The 24345-nt window shown below is 33.8% G+C and overlaps 1 protein-coding gene across 6 annotated transcripts in view; it reads left to right on the top strand.

Annotated features, from left to right (window-relative positions):
* AP3B1 (adaptor related protein complex 3 subunit beta 1) overlaps positions 1 to 24345 on the top strand; it is a 374259-nt gene that overhangs the window by 81430 nt on the left and 268484 nt on the right. For all 6 annotated transcript variants that reach the window (XM_074204381.1, XM_074204379.1, XM_074204375.1 and 3 more), the window contains exons 4-5: positions 20812 to 20907; positions 22415 to 22575. In XM_074204381.1, coding sequence (XP_074060482.1) covers positions 20812 to 20907; positions 22415 to 22575 — 257 coding nt within the window. The remainder of the gene's footprint in view (positions 1 to 20811; positions 20908 to 22414; positions 22576 to 24345) is intronic.

The following is a 24345-nucleotide window of genomic DNA, read 5'->3' as shown; positions in this document are numbered from 1 at the left end:
CCTTCCATCTCATTGCAATAGCTCATTGTAATAAAGAAAAATCTTATTATATGAAATATCTTAGTCTATTCCTCCTCTCTTTTTTCTTCTCCCATTAAATTTCTTTTTTGTTTGTTGACTCCATTTTTACACCACAATATAGCTTCAAATTCAGTTTTCTCCTGTGCATCTATGAAAGCTCCTTTTACCTGCTCTATTAAATGAGAAGGTACATATGAGTATTATCAGTATCATTTTTCTATACAGGGTTACATGCAGTTCTTCATCATTAAGTCCCTCATATTTTCCCCTTCTCCTCCACTCTCTGCTTCACCTGAGTCCTGTATTTGAAGATCAAACTTTCTGTTCAGCTCTGGCCATTCCAACAGGAACATTTGAAATTCCCCTGGTTCATTGAAATTCCATCTTTTTCCCTGGAAGAGGACGTTCAGTTTTTCTGGGTAGTTGATTCTCAGTTGCATTCTAAGTTCTTTTGCCTCCTGGAATTTTATATTCCAAGCTGTGAGCTTTTAACATAATTGCTGCTAAGTCCTGTGTGATCCTGACTGCAGCTCCGTGGTATTTGAACTGTGTCCTTCTGGCTGCTTGTAACATTTTCTCCTTGACTTGGGAGTTCTGGAACTTGGCTATAATAGTCCTGGTGGGGGGGTGTTTATTTTTTTGGAAATCTTTTTCAGGGTGATTGGCAGGTTCTCTCCATTTCTATTTTTGCCTTCTGCTTCTAGGATATCAGGGCAATTTTCCTGTAGTAATTCTTTGAAAATGATGTCAAGGCTCTTTTCCTGATCATGACTTTCAGGTATTCCAGTAATTTTTAAATTATCTTTCCTAAGTCTGTTTTCCATATCAGTTGTTTTTTCAATGAGATATTTCACATTTTCTTCTAATTTTTCATTTTTTTTGGTTTTGAAGTATTGATTCCTGATTTCTGGCAAATTCATCAATCTCTCTGAATTCTATTCTTGGTCTGAAGGATTTGTTCTCCCCAGAGAGTTTTCTTATCTTTTTTTCCATCTGGCCAATTTTTCTTTTTAAGGCATTCTTCTCCTCCATAACTTTTTGAACTGTTTTATCCATTTGACCTATTCTGGTTTTTAGCATTTTCAGCATTTTTTTGGATTTCCTTGACTAGGCTGCTGACTTCATTTTCATGTTTTTCCTGCATCTCTCTCATTTCTTTTCCCATTTTTTTCCTCTTATCTCCCTCGATTGATTTTCAGTCTTTTTTGAGCTCTGTCATAGGCTGTGCCCAATTTCTGTTTTTCTTGGAGTCTTTAAATGCAGGAGCTTGTGCTTCCTCATCTTCAGATTGAGTGTTTTGATCCTTCTTGGAATTACAGGCAAAGTATTTCTCAATGGTGTTCTCATTTTTCTGTGCTTACTCATTTCTCCAGCCTGGGGCTGGTTTTGGGGTACTTCCTGAGCTTTTCATTATTATTGGGACACCCCCCCCCCCACACACACAATGATCTCATTGTGTGAGGCTCTGTCTTCCCTCCTGGTCTGTGAATGACCACAAGCACACCCCTCTGCCCCGGGGCTGAGGTGGGGGGGGCAGTGTTCTTTGGGGGGGCCTAGACTGCGATCTGGATTTGAATGTGGTAAGAACCCCAGAGTCCTGCTGCAGGGACAGTGGACAGAACCCTATAGTCTCTCTGCTCCCTCCCTAGGCTCAGCATTCATGCCCTGGGGGCTCCTGCTTACAGGCTCTGCCTGCTTCTGGTTCCTGGATTTGGGCTGCTGCAGCCACCTGCTCACTGTGTGCCCTGCTGGGTTTCAGGTGCTCGCTCTGGCAGAGGTTCCCCACTGATCCCCCAAGTTGTGTCTGGTGCTCCCCGGGGTGTAGGTCAGGAAACTGCCCTTGCTGCTGTGAGCTGTGGCTCTCAGCTCCCTGGGGCTGCCTCCTGGAGGCTGAAGTTCCTTAGCTCTGGTGGCAGCCCCTCCAACCCTGGGGAACGGAGCCTTTATGCTCTTTTTCAGGTTACCTTTGGTTGGAGAATTGCCTCACTGCATCCCTTTGGATTGTCTGTCTCTTCAAAATTTAGTTAGAGTCCTTAGTTTATAAGTTTTGAGCGAGAGCACCTAAGAGACGGTCCTCTCCTGTCGTCATTTTGGCTTCCCCCCCATGATTTTTGATATACACTAAAATACAGAATTTAATTTAAGTTTAGAAGCAGAGTTCTAGAGTACATTATCTTTATAGAAAAAGATGCTGTTTTATAATCAAATAACATTTTTTTCTTAAACTTTTTTTAAAAAAAGTTAGGGTTTCAAAAATGGCAATCATTAATTCACCTGAAATTATTTCTCTTAATTCTCATTAGGAGTTTTACTCCTGATCATCTGTTATATATTTAAAGATTCGTTCATTTCTTTCCCTCCCTCCTTTTTTCACTGCTATACTCTAACTACTTGGAGTCATAACAAATGTCAATAACTAAATATATGGAGATGAACAAAATATTGCTAGAAAATTTTATTGTCCAAGTAATTTCCATTTTTTAGAAGAAGATGAATTGTAGTGAAGAGACTATATAAATATATGGTATTTTGAATCAATAAAATAACCATGAACTATGTATGACAGTTGAATTTTTGATACAAATAGATGAATCAGAGCATTTAGATATTGGTTCTGTATATAAAATACTGCTATGATTACAATGATAAGACTAAACTAAACACCAACAGTCATTTTAGTACTTAGAATTATTGAATCAGGAATCATTACTACACAAATAGTTTTTTCACATATGTGGAGAAAATTTATTTTTTACGTAATCTTGAATTGAGACATTCAGTAAAGTATTTAGAAAATGAATTTTTAAAGAGTTTCTAGAAAAAGAGAAATCTTTTTGATAAACTGTTTTTTGTCATCTATCAACTTGATTAGAATAATTTGAAATAGAGGCTATTTTTTATGTTTAGACTTTTGACACTGCTTTTGAACATATACTAAATGAACCTAATTTACTCTTCTCTGAAACAGTACGGGAAATGTATAACTTAACTCTGGTGACTATTATATCACAATGAATAGCAAATTATAAGTCATTTTTAAAGATGATTAACATTTGTTAATAAAACAAGACTAAATCTTTTTCACCATTATGCCAATTTAGGAAGTAGCTGAAATTACCTGGTTTTTATATTTGTTTTATCAAATACATTTTTTCTGTGACACAAGTAATTATGAGTAGATGCATGTTTGTTTAGAATACTGGTAACAACAATTTTCTCCTGAAAGCAGGTATATTCGGGCAGCGTGTCACATGAATTCTTTGATTTTTCTTTCTCTTACATGTAATTCATGATAGTTGTGTGTTTGTACTTGTAAGGTTAGATCTCGAGGCTCTTGAGCACATAGGTTATTTTAGTGGAAATATTTGAAACACTCACCATGTATAATCTGATCCTTCTAATATTGGTCTATAATTCAACAAAAATTTGAGTACTTAATGTGTGTTATAGCACAATTCTGAGAAGTATGGGAAAATTAAAGAACAAATGACTGCTTACCTTATGGCATACATGTACATGAGAAGCTTAACTGAAATTGTGTAATGACAGTTATTAGGTGCCACTCTGAAGGATAAATGATGTAATAGTTGATTTGAGTTGGAACTGGAAGAAGGTGGAGTTTAGTCAGGTGGACTCTCTCACTGTGTTTGTGTGTGTATATGTGTGTTTGTGTGTGTGTGTGTGTGTGTATGTGTGTTTGTGTGTGTGCAGTTATATCTATATACCTATATGTCAGTAGCTTACGCCTCTTTCTTCTAGGTGGAAACATAGGGTACTTACTGCTCGTATGGAATTTGCCTAATAAAGTCCTGTGTGGTTTTTACTTAACTGTTGTTCATGTTTGTCAGGCAGTGTTAAATTTTGGGTAGGAGGAGAAATTTCCAGAAATGATTTTGATATAAAAATAAAAGACATAAATAAGACTTATTTAAACAAATTTGTTTAAATTTTGGCCAGGAATGGGGGAGGCATGCAGTAGGTGGTGAGCAGTGAAATGAAGGACCAAGTACTATGACAAGTTGGGATATAGCTAATAGGCTTATTTGGAACTGGAGCAGCAAAATCTTTTAGTGAGGAGCAGGAGGTATAATTCAAAAGGTAAGTTGTGGCCAGAATGTAGGGGGCCTTCAGTGATGAACTGAGGAATTAAATTTATTCTCTACTCTTTAGTTTTTAGCAAGATTGTGATATGATTATATCAATGATGGAATATTGTTCTGGGTTTGGTAGAATTAGGATGGTTTACTATAAAGGACTATGTCTAGTCGGAATGGAAAGGAAGGATATATATAGTCAACAGGGCTTGAAATTTATTATATATGAGTTTCTTAATCTGTGGTCCATGAACTTCAAAAAACATTTTGATAATTGTTATTTCGTACAATTGATTTCCTTTTGTTTATTTCAAAACATTATTTTCAGACAGTCTCTGTAGACTTCACCAGAGGGATGCCAAAGGGATGACCAAAAAATGTTAAGTACTCCTGCTGAAGGGGCAGCTAGGTGGCACAGTGGATAGAGCACCTGTCTTAGAGTCAGGAGGACATGAGTTCAGATCCGGCCCCAGATATTTGATAATTGTCTAGCTCTGTGACCTTGGGCAAATCACTTTTTTTGAGGTGTTTTTTTTTTTTTTTTTTTTTTTTTTTGCAAGGCAATGGGGTTAAGTGGCTTGCCCAAAGCCACACAGCTACGTAATTATTAAGTGTCTGAGGCCGGATTTGAACTCAGGTACTTTTGACTCCAGGGCTGTTGCTCTATCCACTGCGCCCCCCTCACCACCTAACTGCCCCCAACAAGTCACTTTTAAGCCCAATGCCTTAAATAAATAAAATTTAAAAAACCCCAACTCCTGCTGTAGAGGGAGCAGTCAGAGGTGAACTTGAAGCTTTGAACCTGGGTTATTAATAACATAAAGAAGCCATTTTATCCATAATTGAACTACTTCTTTACGCAAAGCTCTCTGCATATTGTTATGTTGCCAGAGTATTGACTTCTTCCTCTGTGATAATTTGTCTCTGATTTTATATAAATTAAATGGGAAAAAGGAAGTAAAATCATTTTAAATAATCTAAAATTATTATTGATGCCCCTTTTTTGGGTATCATATTCATTTCTGAATCTGTCCTTTGCTTTTTTCATCTTTTAAAAGTAATCTTTTGCTGTATGTTACTGGGCATGTCATAACCCCTTTGCCTTGCTAAAACAAAAAGAAAAATAAGCTCTCTTTTGAATGAATGAAAAGTTAAAAAAAAGGAAGCTAAAAAAGCCAATCTAGCAAAAACCATTTGACACATCTGAAGTTTGACAGCATATGGTATTTCATATCTATAATCCTTTACCTCTGTAGTTAAAGTGCATTCTCATTATTCTTATGGGCCCAGTTTGGCCATTAAAATTTCCCAGCATTCATTTTCTTTTTCTTTTTTCCTCTTTTCCACTATTCTATTTACATTGTTGTCTTTGTGTATTTTGTTTTCCTATTTGTACTTGCATCATTTCCATCACTTCATTCTAGTCTTCCCACATTTCTCTATATTTGTCATATTCATCATTTCTTTTGTTTGTTTTTGGAAGGCAATGGGGTTAAAGTGACTTGTTCAAGGTCATGCAGCTAGGAAATTATTTAGTGTCTGAGGCTGGATTTGAACTCAGGTCTTCTGACTTCAGGGCTGGTGCTCTGTCCATTGCACCACCTAATTTCCTCCTGTCATTTCTTATAGTATAATGTGAAATCATGTTCATGTACTATATTTAGTTTGGCTGTTCTCTACTCAAATGAGATCTTTGTAAAGTGTTTAGTGGGTACAGTACTTCGCATTTTCTTCCCATTGTGTGTTTCCACTTTGTCACCACAAAAAGTGCTGCTGTGAAGACCATGTAGTGAACCTTCTATATTCCTTGGGAATTATTTTTGTTTATTTTAATTATTTATTCCTGTTTTCTACTATACTATGATGTTCAGATGGCCATATTCTTCTCTACCTAGTGTCCGATGTATTGTGGAGTAATTCCTGCTATTTGTGAGGGAAGGATTCTTCTATATCTTGTTTTTCCTTAAGTTTCTTGGAATAAGTGCTTGTGAAAAATGATTCCAGGTATTCCCAAAGACAAAACTGAAGTTAGTATGTATTACAGATATTTTTGAGGGATCATAGGATCACAAATTGAGGTAGTAGAAAGCATTTGATATCTCTTATGGGTATTAACAAAATCGTTCAACCAGTCATATTTGGTTCCTTGCCTCAAAGGAGAGAACTACCAAGTCAGTGGGGAATTCCTCTTTGTGGAATGGAGTGGCTTCTTCTGGATTAGTCACAGGGGAGGATAGTTTTCCCTATCTGACCATCTAGTTTTCGATACCCTACTTGCTGTGAATTTTAGCAAGAAATATTTTAGAACAAAGTTTTATTGTATTTAAAAATGTAGGGGTGGCTAGGTAGTATAGTGGATTGAGCCCTGGGCCTGGAGTCAGAAGTACCTGAGTTCAAATCCAGCCTCAGACACTTAATAATTACCTAGCTGTGTGGCCTTGGGCAAGCCACTTAACCCCATTTGCCTTGCAAAAATCCTAAAAAAAAAAAAAAAAAAAAAAAGTAAAAAACTTTCCTAGCTAGGATCTGCTCAGAAACAGTCAGTGGATAGATTCGACCCAACATTTCTTTCCCCATTCCCGTTTTTTAACTTTTTAGCCATTGTAAAAAGAACAGTGCCTTTGTTCAATAGGCATAATCCTGCTTTTCTTCACATACTTTACTTCCTTTTTTCCAAGCTGCTTCCATAGGGAGACCCCATGAATCAGAGATCAGTTCTGTAAGGCTTGTCCTGCTATCCTAATTGTATGTACCTCTCTTCTGAAATTATTTTGTATTTATTTATGTTTATATTATATGACATATATGTGTATATTTATGTAAACATAAATGTGTGTGTGTGTGTGTGTGTGTGTGTGTGTGTCTGTGCGCGCGCACGTGTATTTGTTTCCCATGGAAATTTTTACAGAATCTGAGATTTGGAAGGGACCACAGCAACCTTTACATGAAAGGAATCCTATAACAGACCTGATAAAAGATTTTCAAGTTACTATATGCCAGTCACCATGCAGATACAAAGTCAAAAACAGACCCTGCTCTCTGGAACCTTATAATTAAAAGGAGGAGATAATAAGCAGCATTCAAATGAAATCCATCCATGATAAATTGGGGGTAATCTCAGGGATGGTCTTGAGCATTAAAGGGAAAAAAGAATTTGGTAATGAACAGCACCCCTTCCTTTGTTCCCTGCCAACCCCCCCTTTAGTTTTCAACTTTTCAGATAATACTGTCTTAATTTTTTTAAGTTTGGCACATGTCCAGGGAAAAAATTTCCAGTGATTTCTATATTTCATGAATGTAGTGGATAACTCAGATTCTCTCTAGTCTAGTGTGTATAATTTAGTTTATTTTTCTCTTAATGTGTTTCCCTTTAGATGACAGTTTTGAGCCTATCTATAACCATTTCAGCCCTCTTAAGAAATTATTATGAAGATTATCCCCATCAACCTTACATTTCAGTAAAGTTTTTAAATTTATGCCTTGAATGTACCTTTTTTTTTTTTTTTTTTTTTTTTTTTTTTTTGCAAATGGGGTTCAGTGGCTTGCCCAAGGCCACACAGCTAGGTAGTTAGTAAGTGTCTGTCTGAGAACCGATTTGAACCCAGGTACTCCTGACTCCAGGGCCGGTGCTTTATCTACTGCGCCACCTAGCCGCCCCTTGATTGTAGCTTCTTAACAAGAACAGATATGGTTTAGGTAACCAAAGAATATTCCCAAATATTTGTGTTTTTGGGTCTTTTTCATCACTCTAGGGAAGAGGACGTTAAGGAGGGTAATGAATTGATTAGTGCCTTTAAACTACTTAACTCTTTGTTCCAAATAAGATATTATATGCTGATACTGCTATTGAATAACTGAAATCTGGTTGCAGCTCATTATATGAGACCTGTTGACTTTAGGAGTACAAATATCATTGATTAATAATGTAATTTCAAGAACAGAAGTTTTAAAGATTGTCAGATTTGGAAGTTATCAATAACAGTTTTTCCTTTGCAGTGATAATTTTGATATATAATTTAGCATTCTATAACCTTATCATGGTAAACATAATTGCTAATAATCTTCCTATAGCATTTTCTTTCATATCCCAGCTTTCTTGTCCCATTTAATTTTTATTCCTTGAACCATGTTTAATCTTCTGATATTCAGGGAAAGCTGGTAGAGATATTTTATTTCTCTTCAGAGAATTGAAAGATGTTTCATTGTTACCAAAATGTGTTTTATAAATTTCATTTTTCTAAGTGCGTGCTGCCCTAGGCTCAGTTGGGTTGTTCGTCATATGTCATTAGATGTCAAAATATAGCAAAAGTGACCTAGTAAGAAATCAGTCGTTATAGCACAAAAATAATCAAAGGTTTTAGTCAATAACTCATGTAGTTTGATGTACTAGTATTGATAAACTAATTAAACAGATCTGCCTGTGTTCCTCCAACCTAATGTGGCTCTGCTATGATTAGTTTTACAGCATGGAGTGTAGTAACATTGAATGAAAGTAACTGATCAGAGAATGGTGTAGTCACGAAGCCCTAAGTACTCCCATTTCTGGTCACAGAGTGGTTTCAGGGAAAGAAGGTTTTCTCTGAACACCTGCAGCCATTCAGTGCATCGGCCTCTTGTGGTCATTATTGATTGGTTCTTATAGCAAAACAAGAACAAATTTAGTGTTTTGCAACCTTCTGTGATTTAATACTGTTATGCTTTTTGCCATAACTGTAGCAAAAATCTTTCTCCAATAGTGAGTAATTATAGCAGTAGCTTCTTGCACAGCTGTAGCTCTTGAATCTTATAGTGAAGTCATTATAAACCCCTTGTTATTCTGGAGTTTATAATTTAGCCGTAAAAGTTGTCTCTGCAGCTTCTTTGTAAAGAGAGGGTTTGCTTACAAATGAATTCTGTGAAGGTCTTAAAAAAGAAGACAAACCTCTCAAACTCTTTCCCTACATTGCTCTCCAACCTTACCTCCTTCTCCTCTCCCCAGAGGAGACAGAGGAAAAGCCCCCAAAAAAACTTTTCAAGGAAATGTAGAATGGGATTTGAGTTAACTGGTGAAGAGAACAATATTATAAATGATTATTTTTTAAAAACCATCTTGATTTAAGACTTTTTTGGAGCTTGTGCCCCAGAACTAAAAAATTTCCTGATGTAGAAGGGGTACTTTTGGATTATTAAGATGCCATTTATTCCGGTTAGAGGTTAATTGAGATTTAAATTGAATAGTTGTTTGGGGGAATATCTTAATATTTTGAATACATTGGTTATATATAATAATCTAGGTAATGGGGAAAATTTATCACTTTAATATTTTAGTACTATAAAGCTTGCAGTTGTGTCCAACCTGCCTGCCCTCCCCTCCCCCATTTCTCTTTGAATTTGTTATTGTGCTCCTTGGTGTGGGTTGCAGTTGCATTGAATTCATTAATATGTTGAAAGAGAAATATATGTCTAATTTTTTAATATTTGGATATTGTTATTTGTGCCTGCCTGAGATGCAAAATCCAACTGTTCAATATAACTTGGCTGTTCAATGTACATTCACCTAGATCAGAGCAACCTTAGCCCATTCCTCTCTACCCTTCTTTCAGTTTCCTGCCTCTCAATCTTCCAAAGTGGGTTCTTGACTCTAGTCACATAGAGGAGGTAGAGTACCCCTTTTACCTGCTTTTCTCACAAGAAGACTATAAAACTTTGGCCAACATTCCCCTTAAGATAGGACTTAACTCACTTTGGTCTTTTTTTTAATTGATATTTTATTTCATTTTTCAACATTCATGTACATGCATATACAAATTTATAAGTTACATAATTTCCTTCCACCCTCCCTTCCCATCCCTCTCCCCTCAGCAGTGAATAGTCAGGTGAATAGTATACATATAATTTGGTTTTTTCCCCCTCATTTTTATAAGGCAGTGGGGTTAAGTGACTTGCCCAAGGTCACATAGCTAGGTAATTATGTGTCTGAGACTGGATTTGAAATCAGGTCCTCCTGACTCCAGGACTGGTGCTCTATTCACTGTGCCACCTAGCTGCCCCTAGACATTTGCTTTTAACATGTTTACAGATTAGTCATTTTGGGTATAAGGAATTAGGATTAAGGGAAAAGAAAGAAAATGATGAGATAGGAAAAAAAACATAAAATAAAAATGTAAAATGTGAATATAGTGTTCATTAAGATTCTGTGGGGTTTTTTGTTTTATTTTGTTTTTCTTCCTCTGAATGGGGGTAGCGTTGTCCATAGCTGGTCTCCTAGGGATGTCTTAGCTCTCTGAACTCCTGAGAGGAGCTGTATCTATCAAGATTGATCAACTCACAATGTTGTTGTATTTTTTTATGTTTAAAGCAAAATTTATTTTTGAATTTTACAATTTTTCTTTCTTTTTTAGAAATATTTTATTTATTTTGAATTTTACAATTTCCCCCCAAATCTTGCTTCCCCTCACCCCACCCCCCATGAAGGCAGTCTGTTAGTCTTTACATTGTTTCCATGCTATACAGTGATCTAAATTGAATATGTTGAGAGAGATATCATATCTTTAAGAAAAAAATATGAAATAGCAAGATTACATAATATAATGGTTTTATTTTTTAAATTAAAGGTAATTGTCTTTGGTCTTTGTTCAAACACCATAATTCTTTCTCTGCATACAGATGGTATTCTCCATCACAGATACCCCCAAATTGACCCTGATTTTGCACTGACGGAATGAGCAAGTCCCTTAAGGTTATCATCAACCTCATGTTGTTGTTATGGTGTACAATGTTCTTCTGGTTCTGATTATTTTGCTTAGCATCAGTTCATGCAAATCCTTCCAGGCATCTCTGAATTCCCATCCTTCCTGGTTTCTAATAGAATGATAGCGTTCCATAAAGTATATATACCACAATTTGTTCCGCCATTCCCCAATTGACATTCACCCAATTTCCAAATCTTTGTCATCACAAACAGAGCTGCTGTGAATATTTTTGTATAAGTGATCTTTTTACCCTTTTTCATAATCTCTTCAGTACTGGCATTGCTAGATCAAAGGGTATGCACGTTTTTATTGCCCTTTGGACATAATTCCAAATTGGTCTCCAGAAAAGTTGGATGAGTTCACAGCTGCACCAACAATGTATTAGTGTCCCAGATTTCCCACATTCCTTTCAATATTGATCATTGTCCTTTCAGATCATATTGACCAGTCTGAGGTTTGAAGTGGTACCTCAGAGATGCTTTAATTTTCATTTCTCTAATAAGTAATGATTTAGAGCAGTTTTTCATATGACTATGGATAGCTTTGATTTCCTCATCTGTAAACTGCCTCCACATATTCTTTGACCATTTGTCAATTGGGGAATGGCTTTTTTTATAAATTTGACTCAGCTCTCTATATATTTTAGAAATATATAGAGTCCTTTGTCAGAAATGCTAGTTGCAAAAATTGTTTCCCAATTTACTATGTTTCTGTTGATCTTGGTTACAGTGGTTTTGTCTGTACAAAAGCTTTTTAATTTAATGTAATCAAAATTATCTAGGTTTTTTTTTTTAAAATGATGTTCTCTATCTCTTCCTCAGTTAAACTGCTTCCCTTTCCATAGATCTGATAGGTAAACTGTTCCTTGATCTTCTAGTTTGTTGATAACATTGTCTTTTATGTCTAAATCCTGTATCCAATTTTGTCTTATCTTGGTATAGGGTGTGAGGTGTTGGTCTAATCCAAGTTTCTGCCATTACTAACTTCCAATTTTCTGAACAGTTTTTATGGAAGAGAGAGTTTTTATCCCCAAAGTTGTACTCTTTGGGTTTATTAAGCACCAAATTACTATAATCATTTCCTACTATTGCACCTAGTCTGTTCCACTGATCCATGACTATTTCTTAGCCAATACCAGACAGTTTTGATGACTGATGCGTTATAATATAATTTTAGATCTGGTATGGCTAGGCCACCTTCATTTGCACTTCTTTCCATTATATCCCCGGAATTTCTTGACTTTTTATTTCTCTATATGAATTCACTTATAATTTTTTCTAACTCATTTAAAGTAGTTTTTGTAATTTTTGATTGGTAGGGGCGCTAAACAAGTAGTTTAGTTTTGGTAGAATTGTCATTTTTATTATATTAGCTCAACCTATCCATGAGCAGTTGATATTTGCCCAGTTTTTAAAATATGATTTTATTTGTGAGAGACATGTTTTGTAGTTGTTTTCATAGAGTTTCTGAGTCTGCCTTGGCAAGTAGACTCCCAAGTATTTTATATTGTCTGTCTGAAGTTACTTTGAATGGGATTTCCCTTTCTAGCTCTTGCTTCTGTATCTTTCTACATACATACATACATACATATACACATATATGTATAAATATAAATGCTGAGGATTTATGAAGGTTTTTTTATATCCTGCAACTTACTTAAAGTTGCTAATTGTTTCTAGTAGTTTTTTAGATGATTTTTTAAGGATTCTCTAGGTATATCATGTCATCTGCAAAGAGTGAGTGTTTTGTTTCTACCTTCCCAATTCTAATTCCTTCAATTTCTTTCTCTTCTCTTATTGCTGAAGCTGACATTTCTAATACAATATTGAACAGTAGTGGTGATAATGGGTATCCTTGTTTTACCCCTGATTTTGTTGGGAATGCCTCTAGCTTTTATCCCCATTGAATATAGTACTTGCACAATGTTGTTGATTTGTACAGTGTTAGTTCTGTTCCCTTCATTCAGCATTAGTTCTTGTATCCATGCTTCTCTAGAGTTTGACCATTCATGGTTTCTAGTATTCATATATCATAACTTGTTAAGGCATTCTTCAATTGATGGGCATCCCCTCAATTTTCAATTCTTTGCCACTACAAAAATAACTGCAATGAGTATTCAGGAACGTGTAGGACTATTCCCATTTTTTATGATTTTTTCTGGATAAAAGACTTAGTATTGTTATTGCTGGGTCCAAGGGTATGATAAGTTTTATTGCTCTTTGGGCATAATTCCATATTGCTCTCCAGATCAATTCTCACAACTCCACCAACAATGTATTAACATCCCAATCCTCTCACAACCTCTCCAACGTGTTCTATAGCATTGATCATTTTCCCTTTTTGCCCTCTTAATCAATCTGATAGGTGTGAAGTGGAACCTCATAGTTGTTTTAATTTGCATTTCTCTAATCAGTAATGATTTGGAGCATTTTTCATGTGATTATGTATTGCTTTAATTTCTACATTTAAAACTGGTCCTTTGACCATTTATCTATTGCGGAATACGTGTAATCTTATGAATTTGATGTAATTCTCTGTACATTTTAGAAGTGAGACCTTTATCAGAACCCCTAGCTGTGAAAATTATTTCTCAGCTTTCTGTTTTCCTTCTAATTTTGGCAGAATTTTATTAGTGCAAAAACTTTTTTGTTTAATATATCAAAATCATCCATTTTGCAATTCATAATCTATTTCTTGCTTGGTCATAAATTCCTCCCCTTTCCAGATCTGATATATAGAGTATTTCCTGATCTGTTAATTGTTTTATGATATTTCCCTTTATGTTTTAATCCTCTACCCAGTTTGACCTTATTTTGGTGTAGGGTGAAGGCCAAAAGTATGCTACTTTTTTGCCATGCTATTTTCCAGTTTTCCCAACAATCTTTGTCAGATAGAGAGTTCTTATCCCAGAAGTTAATGTCTTTGGGGTTTTCAAACAATGATATTTCTGTTGTCATTTTACTACTGTTTCTTTTGATCCTATCCTGATCCGCTTATCTATTACTCTATTTCTTAACCAGTATCATGCAGTTTAAAAAATTTTTTATTATTTTTATGTCAGTGGGGTTAAGTAACTTGCCCACATAGCTAGCAATCATTAAGTGTCTGAGGCTGGATTTTAACTGAGGTCTTCTTGACTTCAGTGCTCTATCCTCTGTGCCACCTAGCTGCCTCAGTACTATGCAGTTTTGATGGCTTCAGCTTTGTAGTATAGTTTTTAGATCTGGTATAGTTAGGCCACCTTCCTTTACATTTATTTTTCTCCTCAGTTCCCTTGATATTCTTGACCTTTTGTTGCTTCAGGTGAATTTTGTTACTGTTTTTTCCTAGCTTGCTAAAAGTTATTTGATAGTTTGATTGGAATGGTGCTGAAAAAGTACTTCATTTTTGGTAGAATTGTCATTTTTATTATATTAGATTGACCTAACCATAAGCAATTAACAGTTTTCCAATTGTTTAGATCTGACTCTTTGTGAGAAGTGCTTTGTAATTGTATTCATACAATTTCTGGGTTTGTCTTGGGAGGTAGATTCCCGAGTATTTAATGTTGTTTGCAGTTACTTTAAATGGGATTTCATTTTCTATCTCTTGCTCTTGGGTTTTGCTGTTCATATATAGAAATAACCCAGCCACTTCTTAGAGCTGTTTTCTGTTCTCTCTTACCCTTAGGCATTCTTGCTTAAACCTTTGTTTTTGGGCCTGTCCTCAAGTAACTTGTCTCTCAGGAAAAAGTTTAATGTAAACTATGAAGGGTTATGAAATAGAAAATTCTGAGCTTTCTTACCTCCAAGGTATTTTCCCATCACAAAGAGATATTGAATTCTGTATTTAGCCCTTGAGGGGTTTTTGTTGGCTGATAAAACCCCACTTAGCTAAAAGATTGGACACCTTTGCTAGTGGATGATCTTCATGAGTTATATCTAAAAAAAATCATTGCTTTTTTACAAATTTCTTCATGAAGCCCCTCTGCATTTAGGTTAACTAACCTAGTACATAAATCTATTGATTTGCTTGTATTAAAAACTTTCCAACATTGATAGAATTTGCCAGATTTTGTATTCGGTTCCTTAGAACTTGAAATGATCTCTATACCATAATGAAGTACCTGGAATAGGATTTTAGCTGAAATTTAGTTTAAAATATTCTCAAACAGTATAGAGAAGAGAGAAAAAGTAAGTGAGACAATCCCTTCTTCTATGGAACTAATTATCTAGTTAAGGGAAAATACACGATAATAAAACCAGATTTATTGCTTTTTAGTTTTTACAAATGTACATTTGAAAAGTAGAGAATTAAAATGTTAAAATGTGAATTGTATGACACAAAATTGTATGGCACAAGAAATTATAGAGGAAAAAGATCTGTGTTTCATGAACTTCAGAAATGTTATAAAATGGCAAAATTTTAATAGGGTATTTAATTAAACTTTAATAATTTAATAATAACTCTTTAAGGAAAAATTGCAAGCATTTTGGAAAGGATAAAGGATAGCGTTCTAGGCCAAAGAAGCAAGGATTAGAGAAGTAGAAATAAATATAACTTTTGAGATGGTGAACTAGATTTTAATAGTGAGGTCATGGATGTAGAAAAGTTGAGGCAGAATGTGGGGGTCTTTAATTGCTGTATTTAAGAGTTAATCTATATGATAGAGTGGGGAACAATTGCATGTCTTTTACTAGAGAAATGACATCATAAAAATGTATTTTTTTAAAAAAGGAAGAGTAACCTGGGAGCAATGTGTAGTTAGTTTTTTTTTTAATAAAAGATTTTCAGTACCTACAACTTGGGGACCAGGAGGTCATAAAGATAGAAACAATGCAACATAGCCTCAAAAGATAGAGATTTTGCTGGGGTCTAGGGATATTGAGACAAAGACATATGTGATTATATGCATGTGTATGTACAGATGCATGTTTGTGTACACATCTAAATTCAAGGTCATCTGAGAATAAAAAGTAAAAAGAAATGGAAGTGGGGAAGCAGGCAGGGTTATTATTCTCCTTTAATTGGGTTTTTAATGTTGAAAAAGAACAATGTTTGAAATAAGGGAGGAGGAAGGTAGGTTGGAGACTGAAGAGATTATATTTATTGTAGATGCAGTGGGTGAACCTTTTATTGGAACTGGGAGTAGGGGAAGTAAGATATAGGGCAGCTGGGTGGCCAAGTGGATAGAGGGTTAGATCTGAAGTCAGGAAAATCTGAATTCATATGTAGCCTCAGACATAACTAGCTATGTTACCACTTGTTAGACCCTTGTCTTATCTTCAGTTTGTTTCAGTTTCTTCACTTGTAAAATGGGTTTAATAATAGCATCTGTCTCTCAGGGGTTTTGTAAGGATTATTTGAATTAATAATTGTTAAGTACTTAGTACAATCTCTGACCCCTAATGAGTGCCATTTAAAAGTTAGCTATTATTAGTAGTACACTATAAATCAGGGGAGAAGGGGCCTGTAAATTGTAAGACTAAAAGTAAATAAATTTAAATCTTAATTCTTTCATTTCCTTTCTAAAACTTTTGAATATGACATTTTTCCATTGCAATTTTAAAGAATAGATGATTTTTTTTTTTGCAAGGCGATGGGCTTAAATGGCTTGCCCAAGGCCACACAGGTAGGTAATTATTAAGTGTCTGAGGTCTGATTTGAACTCAGGTTCTCCTAACTCTAGGGCCAGTGCTCTATCCGCTGTGCCACCTAGCCATCCCCTGGAATAGATGATTTTTGATATAATAGCTATTGAGCTAACTTTAACTCTGGGAAGACTTGGATTCAAGTCCAGTCTCTGCCCTTAGTAGCTTTGTCAGCTTAGGGGGAGTTACATAACCTTGCCAAGACTCTTAAGTTATAGAAAAGAGTTGACCCGCATTGGCAGAGAAAATTTTAAGTGAGTTTCCTTTGCCCTTCTCCTAATTTGGTATATCATTGTTTAAGATACTTAAAATCATTTTGAACCCTCGAAGCATGTAGGATTCACTTTCAACACACAATGGATTTTTGTCACTTTTGCTTTTTTCACATTTTATATATATATATATATATATATATATATATATATATATATATATATGGATGGAAAATATTCATGCTTTGTACATAATTTAGAAAACCCTTTGTTGGTATTTTAATAGTTTTTGCAATACCTTTGTCGAAATGCTTTTTTTTTTTTTTTTTTTTTTTTTTTAGGTTTTTGCAAGGCAAATAGGGTTAAGTGGCTTGCCCAAGGCCACACAGCTAGGTAATTATTAAGTGTCTGAGACCGGATTTGAACCCAGGTACTCCTGACTCCAGGGCCGGTGCTTTATCCACTGTGCCACCTAGCCGCCCCTCTTGAAATGCTTTTTTTAGGCCTTTTGGATAATTAACAAATTAAGATGTATGTACTTTAAAAACACTTTAAGTTGTTATTCCTTTACCCAGTGAAGTAATATCTTCATGTTATAGACGGGGAAACTCAGATGTGATTTATACAAGGGAAACTGAAAATAAATTTGCAACTAAAGGACATTCATTATCATACATTTCTTTAACAAAACTATTTTGTTAATATACATCAGCAAAATTGATAATTTAAATGAAATGTTGAAATATTTACAAAAATATAAAGCAAAACAATCAAATTAAGAAAATGGAGAATTTGAATAACCTAATCTCAGAAAGTGAGATTGCATAAATTATAAATGAATTAAAAACTATACTTCACCATCAGTTGAATATATAAATGAATTTTAACAAACATTTAGCTATCAATATTACAATAAGAGTATTACATATCCACTTTGCAAAAATTTCTTCAATGACTAAAATGGGGTCACAGTAACTAAACTGGAAACAGACAAATTAAAGAAAATAAGTTATTATGCTTAATGAATCCTAGGGCAGAAATTTTAAATGAAATGTCATCAAAAACTACAAGAAAATATGAGAAAGATTGTATGTTATGACCAAATAAGAAGAGAAGGAAGAGAAGATTGTCTCTATTAGAAAGACTCTAAGCCTAATAGATCATATTAATAACAAAATAATCAAATTCACAAGTGGAAAGCAACAGAGACTGAAAAGTTTTAACAAAGTCCTTCATCTGTTTCTGTTAAAAATAATAGAAAACAAAGGAAATTTAAATGACATCTATGTAAAATCAAATACAAACATATATATATATATAATATCGAAATATAGACCTTTCTAGTAAGATAAGAGATAAAGCAAGAATGTTCATTACCATCTTTTTTAATTTCCAGAATGATAGAATTTCTAGCTATCATAGTTATATAAGAAAATAAATTGAAGAAATAAATTGTAGACAGGAAAAACTTTGTTTCTGCAGATTATTTTATGGTTTGCATAAAGAAACCTAGAGCAGGGGGTCAGGGGTTTATGAGGTTAAATATATTTTTGTAATTATGCTAAACTATTTTACCTTCTGATAAATGTAATTCACATAAACAAAAACTGGGGTGGGGAGTGCAAGTTCTCAAGTAATTTTTCAGAATGTAATGTGGTCGAGCTACCCAGACATAAATAATTGATACAATCATAAGATACATATTGATACAACTACAACACACTTCTCAAGTTGTAAAGTCAAATTTAGGTAAGTGGGAGAGGTATTTATTGCTTATGGGAAGGCCAGACTGGTATAATAAAAGTGATATTTCTATCTTAATTAGGTTGGTTTGTACTAATATCAATCTTACTAGCAAGGGATTATTTGAGTTATTTAGATAAAATAATAAAAAGCAGGAAGGGAAAAGTCCGACATTATATCTCAAACTGTATTGTAAAATAATCACTAAAACTATTTGCTATTGATTAAAAAGAAAAAAATTATGAAGGAACAGATTAGGTACACAGAATAAAGATGCAAATGAACATAGTAATTTACAGTGTTCAATAATTTCCAAGATGGCAATTATTTGAATTACAGTCACTATTAGACAAAAACTGCTGTGAAAATTAGAAACTTACCTGGTAGAAATTAGATTTAGATGATCATGTCACATCATATAGCACAATAATTTACAAATAGTTTAGTGACCCAGATATTGAAAGTTACATAAGCAAATAAGAGGAATAAGGAAGAAAATGCCATTCACAACTATGAATAGGTGAAGAGGACCCCAAAAGATAAAACAGACAATTTTGATTATGTAAAATTGAAAAGTTTTTGTACAAAACAAGATAAACCCAGTAAAAATAAGAAGGGAAGCAGTTAAGTTAAAAAAAAAAGTCTTTGCAGTAAGATTCTTTGATTAAATGCTGATAAGATAATAGATAAGAATGTTAGCCATTCCCCAATAGATAAATAAATGATAAAACTATATGAACAGGCACAAAGTTCCTAACAGGGAGATGCAAATTCAGTTTTCCCTCATAGCTATCAAATTGACAAGAATGAATTTTTTTAAAGGATAGTTTGTAGAGTTTTAAAAAGATTTAAAAATCTTTTGGGAAGATAGGGACACTGCTGTTGATGGAGTTATGAATTGATTCACTTCATTTTGGGGAGCAATTAAGATCAATGTCCCCCAAATCACCAAGTTGTAAAGGACACCTTGACCTAGAGATGTCACTCAAAATAACAAAGGAAGAGGAAAAAGACTCCTAATAAAAAGAATATTTATAGAAACTCAGAGTAACAAAAAAATGGAAATTTAGTGATTACTCATCTGTTAAAGAATTACTGAACAAATATTGGTAAGGAAATATAATGAGTTATTATCATGTTCCTAAGAAATGACAAATAGGATGATTTCACAGAAACATGGAATCAGGAAGATAATTCATGTAATAACTATTATAAAGAAAAATTTTACAAAGACATTTAGACCTTTGTGCATTGTAATAACCAGCTATGTCTTAAGAGGGCTGATGGTGAAATATACTACTAAAATCTCCTGGCAAAGAAATGACAGACTCAAGATATAGAATGATGCATATATCACACACACACACACACACACACACACACACACACACACACACAAAAACACACGCACATTTTCAGACCTGGTCAATGCATGTCTTTGTTTTCATTCATTCTTCTTATTTTTCTTTTTAAAAAGAGAGTGGTTTTTTTCCCTTTTGGGAGGAACAGGAGCTACAAATAATGTTAACAAAAAAATGAAAGATAAAAATGAGGGCCTTTGATATACTTTTAAAAATACCACCAACAAGCAAAGAAAACTTTAAAATAAAAGAAAACCTCAACCCATGAGCTCTACAGACCAAAAAATACATAAAATTATATTACGCCTAAAAACACTGAAGGTCAGGTCCCAGTGACTATCATGGAAAAATTAATTTAAGTCCTACCCATTTTTTTATATAAGATGCTGCAGACCATTAAAAAATATGTAAAGGGACAACAGAAGGACACTCTCAATAGAAAACATAGGTGAGTCAGACAGTTTTGAAAGTAACTTGGATTTCTTATATACTTTTTAAAAAAGCAAACTATATGTAGCAGACCCATAATTTCACATTTAGTTCTCCCCATCTGTTCTTTTTTTGATATTGGTGAAATTAATAATTAAAAATGTATATTCTTTAGAGCAGAAAATATTAATGCTAGGTTTGTAAATGCATATTTTAGTGTTACCAGTATTTTAATTTAGTAGTTACATCATGCTTTTTCTTCAAATGCTTCTTTTAGACATAGACAATTAACAGTCCTGTACTTTAAAAGCACTGTGAAATGATGTTTCTGTAACCTAGTGTAATATCCTAATTATATAGATGAAGAAAGTTGGATATAGGGAGATTATGTGATTTTCTTTATGAAAGGAAAGCATGACTATGAGTTTAGCATGACTATGAGACTAAAAGATCTTCAGTTCTAGAAACATTTATTAAGCAGTTACTGTGTGCAGGACATTTTTTTATGTTGTGAATTCCTTGTCTTCCATCCTGGTATGATCAAATATGGTTTTTATTTTTCCCTCTTCCCACTTTACCTTTCCCACCAGATCAAAAAGCTGGTCTATGTTTACCTAGTCCGATATGCTGAGGAACAACAGGATTTGGCTCTCTTGTCCATCAGTACCTTTCAACGTGCTCTAAAAGTAAGTAGTGGCTCATATTATTCCAGAGTAGCAAAGGTTTTTATACAGTTGAAGGAGATTAATATTTAGATTTATTGAATGTCTAATTACTGTCTTAAAAGAGTTAAACCTTTTTTGAAAATTTTCCAAGGAATAGTTTATGGTACCACAGAATCTTTTTTGTTTGGGAACCTGTGTATTTATTCTTAGCTTTATGTCAGTTTAAAAAGATTTAATAATGACTTTATAGGTCTTTCATATTGTTAGTGGTTGGAAGAGGAAGTGACAGTGTATTTACTTTAGTAAATTAGTAATGACAGTTTCCATTTATATGATGCCTTATTTTATTTGAGTCTCATAACAGCCCTTTGACTCTTACTTTTTTATAGGATGTAAGTGCTTATAGATACTCAAGAAAGAAAAATAAAATATTGTACCAGATAGTTAAATTAAATTTTAGGAAGCAAGGAAAAACAAACTTTTAAGGTAACATTTTAGAAATTATAGAAAAAAGCACAGAAATATCAAAATTATATTATTAGAATGAGTAATCTCACAATCTCACAAAAATCATTCAGAATTTTTTATTTTGTTCTGGCACTCCCAATGAGCTAGACTCCTTCTGCAAATGCTGCTCTACTGCTCTTAGGCAGTAGGCTTGGTTCCCTGGAGGTACTGATAGATTAGGCTACATCCCTTCTCCTAGGTCACACAAAATATAAATGTACAGGAAGGTGTTTAGCCTCTGAAAGTAGTAGGCACTATTATTAATTTTTAGTCTAAACTTAGCACTTTTTATTTGTAGCTTGAGTAAAAGGTTATGAATATACTAAAACAATCTAAATCTAAATATTGGTATTTTTTTAAGTTCAATTTTTTGGAAGTAGCTAAAATATATAATGATAACATATTTCTCAGTTATACCAATGACTACTTCATTTAATTAATACTAATTTGAAAATCTTCCAGAGTTTTAAATGCTTTATTTAATATTTGTCTATGCTTTGATTATAATGCTGTAGTTGTTTTGCTTTTACTTAGGAAACATAATTATGATTTTTAAAAATGCCTGTCTTTACATTTTAGTCAAAACTAAAATGTCAATAAATGATAAAGTTAATTTTGTAGCTTTGAAAAAAGTACTACTTCAACCCAAGTCTTTTAGATTTTTGAGACGGTCTCTCTGTCCACTATTCTATGTTGCTACCTTTTTATACTGAATCATAATTATATATATTTGAATAATTATTTTATTTTCAATTAGCTACCACCTTTTTTTACTGTCAGTTTTCAGACCTTAGCAAAAGTTTCTTTTTTTTCTAATGTTATATTACTGTATCTTTTGGGCTAATGGACTTATTAGCTTGAAAGACCACTCTGAAACTTCATGAAGCAAATTTTGGTGAGTGCCTTCCATATTTGAGACTGAAAGAAAATGCCTTTGTCAACTATCCTCTATCACACATCAGTTTTGAAGTGTAACTGATTTTTGATTGATATTTTTTAATGCTTTTTATATTCTTTTTAGGATCCTAATCAATTAATTCGTGCAAGTGCTTTGAGAGTCCTTTCCAGTATCAGGGTTCCAATTATTGTTCCTATCATGATGCTTGCTATTAAAGAAGCTTCTGCTGATTTATCACCATATGTTAGAAAAAATGCTGCCCATGCAATACAAAAACTATACAGGTAAGAGTTTGTAAGCTGTAGTTACATTGAAGGAAGGTAATGTGGCATTCCTGATGGTAAGGCTGCATTTGAAGTCAATCATATCATGCTATAACCACTTAACCAGCACTGTGACCATGTCCCAATTTCTTCATCTGTAAGATGGGTATAATAAAACCTCTATTACTTATCTCAGGATTATTTTAAATATCAATTGACAAAATGTATGTAAAGTGCTTTCTAGCTTTAAACTGTGATGTAGATGTCAAGTTATTATTAATTTCCTACAGAATGATAAAATAAACTTTGAAAATATGTTGAATTAGCATTTAATCAACTTGTTCTCTCCTTAGATCACAGTTTTTCTTTAGACTATTCCTAAGTTCTGTCAATTCTATTTATATTAGAAAGCCATCTGATACTTTGAAGCTTGAGTTTCCTTAGGCACGATAGGTAGGCATACTTTGTGTGTACTTTTTTCTTGCTCTTATAAGTGTTTTAATTTGGCATTTTTTCTTTCTGATGCAAGCTAGATTTCCTAAATTTCTTTTTTCAATTTTTTGTCTTGGTATTGGCGATTGACCCTTATTTTATCTTGTGTTGCTGAATTAGCAACAAATTATTTTTAACTTATTATGTCACTGTATTTACTTATTATTAATAATGACAGGTTCCATTTATATAATGCTTTATTTTATTTGAATCTCATAGCAGCCCTCTGAAGGACGTTTGGTAGATAGTGTCTTCATTTTAGTAGATGAGTAGAAGAAGTTGTAGCTTGCCTTGAATCACTGACCAACAGTCAGCAAAACTAGGACTCATCCTATGCTTTTTGAATCCTAATCCTGACCTCTTTCTATTGACCCACAATTAGCTCTTTTTTAATTTTAAATTTTTGCAAGGCAGTGGGGTTAAGTGGCTTGCCCAAGGCCACACAGCTAGGTAATTATTAAGTGTCTGAGGTCAGATTTGAACTCAGGTACTCCTGACTCCAGGGCAGGTGCTCTATCCACTGCGCAACCTAGCCACCCCCCACAATTTTAACTCTTAAGCAAGTAACTGGAAAAAAAGAAATTAAAAAGTTTATTTAATTCCATTAGATTGGCATATAAATTAAATATAAAGCATATATTAATTTAGCAAAAATTATTTTGTTGTCAGACAATAGAGAAGTTTGAAGTTTAAAATTCATATTGAAAAAGACTTTGCAGGGCAAAGATCCCTGCCATTCACTCCTGAGAAGAAATTGATAAACATATGACATGAAATAAAAGAGGAAATTTTAGGACTAAGACAGCATGAAAGTATATTAAATGTCTGATGTTTCTACCTGGCTTGAGCTCGATGAACACCAGAGGTGATTAAATCTAAAAAAAACTAAAGGAATTAATTATGCTGATTACTGTAAAGTTAGAATTTCAGTAAAACTGAGTGGTGCATTGTATATTAATGGGGGTAGTGAAATAATGAAATAGACATTTCAATGACCTGCAATTCCTTTATGAGTCCTGGTATTACATGAGGGTTTAGCTGCCTTTTTGGGAGCTCATCTGAATTGGAACCACAGCATTATTTTAATTAGTATTTTTTAACTAGTCAGCAAGAATTTATTAAATACTTATCATGTTGTAGCTCTGAGCACTGTCAGGAGGTGAGGGTTTGGCTTGTGTTGTGTAAGTTGGTTTGAAGTTTCTGAGATAATAGATTTTTAATTAGTAGAGTTTTAAAATCTGAATTCTTAATCCAGTGGTTTGTTCTAACTGTTTTCCTCTTTGGTCTTATGGCATTGCC

This window comes from Macrotis lagotis, chromosome X (genome assembly GCF_037893015.1).
Source record: "Macrotis lagotis isolate mMagLag1 chromosome X, bilby.v1.9.chrom.fasta, whole genome shotgun sequence".
In the NCBI taxonomy this organism is placed as follows: domain Eukaryota; kingdom Metazoa; phylum Chordata; class Mammalia; order Peramelemorphia; family Peramelidae; genus Macrotis; species Macrotis lagotis.
The sequence above is the reverse complement of the archived record's forward strand: the minus strand, read 5'-3'. Positions and strand labels throughout refer to the sequence as shown.